The sequence below is a fragment of the Mastomys coucha genome, unplaced genomic scaffold (genome assembly GCF_008632895.1).
Source record: "Mastomys coucha isolate ucsf_1 unplaced genomic scaffold, UCSF_Mcou_1 pScaffold21, whole genome shotgun sequence".
Taxonomy (NCBI): Eukaryota; Metazoa; Chordata; class Mammalia; order Rodentia; family Muridae; genus Mastomys; species Mastomys coucha.
The window spans coordinates 117,685,198-117,689,840 of NW_022196904.1; the positions used below are offsets into that span (position 1 = coordinate 117,685,198).

Consider the following 4,643-nt stretch of genomic DNA (forward strand, 5'->3'; position numbering starts at 1 on the left):
GCCTCCCAAGTAGTGCTAGGATTAAAGGTGTTGTGCCACCATTGCCTGGCCCTGTTGACACTTTTTACTGTTATTACCTGCCTTAGGGTTTCACTACTACATGGTGAACAGATACCATGACCAAGGCAACTCTTTTTTTGTTTGTTTGTTTTTTCGAGACAGGGTTTCTCTATGTAACCCTGGCTGTCCTGGAACTCACTCTGTACACCAGGCTGGCCTCAAACTCAGAAATCCGCCTGCCTCTCCCTCCCAAGTGCTGGGACTAAAGGTGTGTGCCACCACTGCCCGGCCCAAGGCAACTCTTATAAAGGACACCATTTAATTGGGGCTGGCTTACAGGTTCAGAGGTTTGGTCCTTGATGATAATCAAGGTGGGAGCATGGCAGCATCCAGGTGCATCCATGGTGCAGGCAAAGCTGAGAGTTCTACATCTTCATCTGAAGGCTGCTAGTGGAAGACTGGCTTCCAGGCAGCTAGGACTAGGGTATTAAAGCCCACACCCACAGTGCCACACCTACTCTAACAGGGCCACACCTTCTAATAGTGCCACTCCCTGAGACAAGCATATACAAAGCATCACATTACCTTTGCCCAAATCACATCATAAAGATTTGATAGAGTAATCACAACCCTTACGGTGGGTTGTCTGGAGCAGCCATCAGACACTGAGCTTTTGGAGAAAGGTCCCAGGACACCTTGTTGTCACGAGACTTTTGATGGGCTATGGAAATTCAACAATGAGATTAGTATGGGTTTAGCAATGATTAGTAATAAGAGCTCCTTTCTGTTTTTGGAGACCTCTCAATTTCATTTGAGCAAAAAGTTAAAAGTATTATATCCTTTGTGGTATCTTAGACTTTTTAAGAAAGACAATAACAGGCCAGCTTGGTCTACAGAGTAAGTTCCAGGACAGCCAGGGCTACACAGAGAAACCCTGTCTCGAAAAACAAAACAAACAAAAAAAAAACAAAAGAAAAAAGAAAAACAATAACAACCATTTACTTAATGTGTTTATGTGCCTGTGCAACACATGCATTCAGGAACAGAGGTCAAAGAGGTGTCATATCACAAGTGGTTGTGAGCTGCCCTGGAGGTACTGGGAATTGAACCCAGGCCCTCTGCAAAAGTAGCAAAGTACTCTTGACCCACCCAGCCATCTCTCCAGCCCTTAGGCCTCTTTTAAAAAAGAGATTGCTGCCAGGGCATGCCTTTAATCCCAGGGGCACTTGGGAGGCAGAGGCAGGAGGATTTCTGAGTTCGAGGCCAGCCTGGTCTACAGAGTGAGTTCTAGGGCTATACAGAGAAACCCTGTCTCGAAAAAACCAAAAGAAAAAAAGAGAGAGAGAGATTGCTGTAAAGGAAGACAGGAAAGGAAGAAGGCTCATTAACATAAAGAATTGGGAGTCTAAGAGTGAATTCAACCAGGAGAGACTAAAATTGTCCCAAGATCACATAACAAGATAGACCCACAGAAAAATCTGGAGACTGGGAGATAGGGATAGAACTGGAAGCTTTATCTCCCAAATCCTTTCCGGTTCAGATTGCCACCTGGCCATTCTACTATGAGTGACGTCCCTTTTACTTCATGAACTGACTTCCTGTAGGCCGGCTTCTCAGATTTTCCTATACCTTCTCCTCACTAGCCCAGCTAACTGTAGTGTGTATTCTGTTGATACACATCTCGACTGATGCGCATTTACTAAATAATTGTTGGTGTCCAGGTTCTAACAGGAAACACCAAAACAGAGCGGCCTCTGCTCAGCGGAGGGACAACTTGGGATAGAACTCTGGAGCCAACCATGGTTGTACTACTGAGCTTGGTTTGGTCTTTGCTCAGACTTGGGGGAAAATGTACCCCGGGTAGGAAAGAATGTCAGGTGGATTCAGGGACTTGACCACACTTTTCTAGGAGCTAATGGAAGGAATGAAGGACCCGCTTGCACATCAGGGAAAGATCAAGAAGTGGCTACAAAAGTCTAGCCAGACTTAGTCAGACCCAGGGTCTGCCCGAGGTCGCAGCTGGTAAGAAGGCCGGCGAGTGGGAGAGGCGGAGGAGTGGAGGATATAGACAGAGAGGGAGGAACTGAAAGAGGCGCAGCGAAAGGAGAAAGAGACACAGACTGGGAGAGGGCTGAGCCAGAAACTCGTGGGCGGGACTAGGGCGGGGCCTAGGAGGGCTTTAGGAGAACTACAGAGGGAGGCGGAGTCGAAGGAGTAGCCTGAGCGAGGGCGGAGCCTAAGGGAGAGGGGCGGAACTACCGGAGGGAAAGTTGCCTGGCGAGGGGCGGAACCTGGGAGGAACCTAGGAGGAGGCGGAGTCTAGGGGGAGCCAGGATGAACTATAGGAGGTGGAGTCTCAGAGTAGGGGGCGGGGCCTAGGCACAGGAGTTGTGGGGGGAGGGGGAAAAGGCCTCCCGGGCCTCGGCCGCCGAAGCGTGTTCCTGGCCCGCGGGTCAGGCCCCCGAGTGCTTCCCGGCCCTGTTCTTCCTTGGGGTGGATCCCCGGAGTCTCCTCGAGGCACGGACTCTGGTGGTCGCGGTGGAGGAGGGGACTCCTGCATTGCTCCCGGGCGGGCCGCTGCCGTGCCTGGGCCGGGGGACTGCCGCCTCCCGGAGCGCGTGGGGCCGGCATGGAGCTCTTTCAGGCCAAGGACCACTACATCCTGCAGCAGGGCGAGCGTGCCCTGTGGTGCAGCAGGCGCGACGGCGGCCTGCAGCTCCGACCGGGTGAGGCGCGCGGCGCGGGCTGGGTGGGGCGCGCGGGCCAGCTGGAGCGCGGGGGGCGCGGCCCGGCCCCTCCGGAACAGGGATCGCGGGGCTGGGCGGGACGCTTGGGGATGTCAGCGCTGGTCCTGAGGGGAGCGGCCGCGTCCTCGGCGCGCACTCTTGATTCTGGGAGGCGGGAAAGGCCGGGAACCCCCTTTTAGTGTACCTCCTCCAGTATCCGGGGCCTGGGGTGCGGGGACTGGGTCCTTCAGGAAGCTCCTCGCAGGCCTCCACCTGCAGCAACTTCTCACGGTCCAGCGTGGGAAGTTCTGGGTTCCAATTCCATCAGTTGAGTGGAACCTTCTGCGGGACACTCCTTGTTGACATCCCTGAGTTGTTCCCGGTCACTTATTAAAGAGTGACTTCAGACGGTTTACTCACAGCACTTGATCTAAAAGTAGTGTATGAGTTGCCATTTTCGAGAAGAAATTTTGTTGGATGTCACACACAGGAGAGGTTCAAAGCCTCCAGCCACTAGTTTGCTTTAGGAAACTTTGTTTGCAGTTGGGTTAAGCAGCAGCTCCTGTTCTCAGACAGCTGCCGTCAGTTTGGATAGCTTCTACTTAGTTCGCCAAGTGCTTTTCTTTCTTCATTGGTCAACATCTTTTTACTTTAGGAAAAGTGAGACTGGAACTCTTGAACGAGCCACCGCATTGGACGTTTTCCTATGTTCTTTGAGTGAATCTAACAGAATAACTTCAAGGGAACTTTTTAGGCCATCTTGTTACCTCTTATGGAATGGCTCCCAAGGACAAGTCCTTTAGTGTCTTAGTGCCAGTCCCCACAGCACAGACCCTGAAGGAATAGGGTCAGGATCTTCATTTTCAGGTGAGGAGAGAAGTGTGAGGTCCCAGAGAGTAGAGTTGGAATACTCATGTGGAAGAGCGGTTTGGTCCACTGTGTCCTTAAGGAGACCTGCTAAGTTACTCTGCTAGAGCGATGAAGGAGAACTTTTCTTCTTCTTCAGAAATATGGCTCTGGTTGTATTTTCTTGCCGCTGTATTTTATTTCCTCTTTTCAGAATGGAGGCACTACCGAGCCCACAGTAAGACTTTGGGTGACCTTGGGATAGATGATGTAGGTGGATTTATTTTGGCTAGTTTCTTGTGTGTTTTCTTCTTTATCCTAATGTGACCACTTTCCTAGCCTACCACCCTCATGAGACATAAAGCAGGGAGAATTAGGCTGTAAAAGTCCCATGGGCCAAATTCCTGGGAGCTGGAATGCATTAATGGAGGGAACTTGGAGTCCTTCTCAACTCATCAGGCAGGACTTTTCTTTCCTCAACCACAAAGCATACCTAGGTCCTTTTCTGGAACTAGCCATGAGGTTCGGGTTATATTTAATTCAGGTTAACTCAATCATGAAGCATGCCCTTTGTTTGTCCAAAGTTCCTATCAGAAAGCAAACTTAAAACTTTTCATCATTATAAAAAGTTTGGCATAGCTTCTCAGTTCAGTTTATCTCATTATCATTTCGTATAGACGTACCCCATCACCCACATACGCAGGTAGCATCTAGAGGGAGGCAGAGGCCATCATAGTTCAGCTTTAACAGGCCGTTGTGAGCCTTAGATGTTCAAGCTGAGTATGTGAAGTGTCCTGTAGTTACTAAATAGTTTAACCTAGTCAGTGTTTAAGATCTGAAGTACAGCTATTTTAGTAATAATATTTAATTGTTCTGAATGCTCTTTAGGTCTTTTTTTTTTTTTTAAGTCTATACAGAGTTATTTCAAATTCACTTTATTCTATTGAACATTGTCTTCTGTTTTTATGGTGAGTGTTGCTGTTGTTTGAAGTGACAGAGTTTAAATCTTTAGTTTTTTTCCCCTTGGTTATTCAACAACTGAATAGACTACTGACCAAGTTTTTTTTTTTT

The 4,643-nt window shown here is 49.1% G+C and overlaps 1 protein-coding gene across 1 annotated transcript in view; it reads left to right on the forward strand.

Moving 5' to 3' along the window:
* The first annotated feature begins 2,379 nt into the window (after nt 1-2,379).
* Inpp5f (inositol polyphosphate-5-phosphatase F) overlaps nt 2,380-4,643 on the forward strand; it is an 85,535-nt gene continuing 83,271 nt past the window's right edge. Inside the window, exon 1 of the mRNA XM_031388491.1 lies at nt 2,380-2,726. Coding sequence (XP_031244351.1) covers nt 2,630-2,726 — 97 coding nt within the window. The 5' untranslated portion in view covers nt 2,380-2,629. The remainder of the gene's footprint in view (nt 2,727-4,643) is intronic.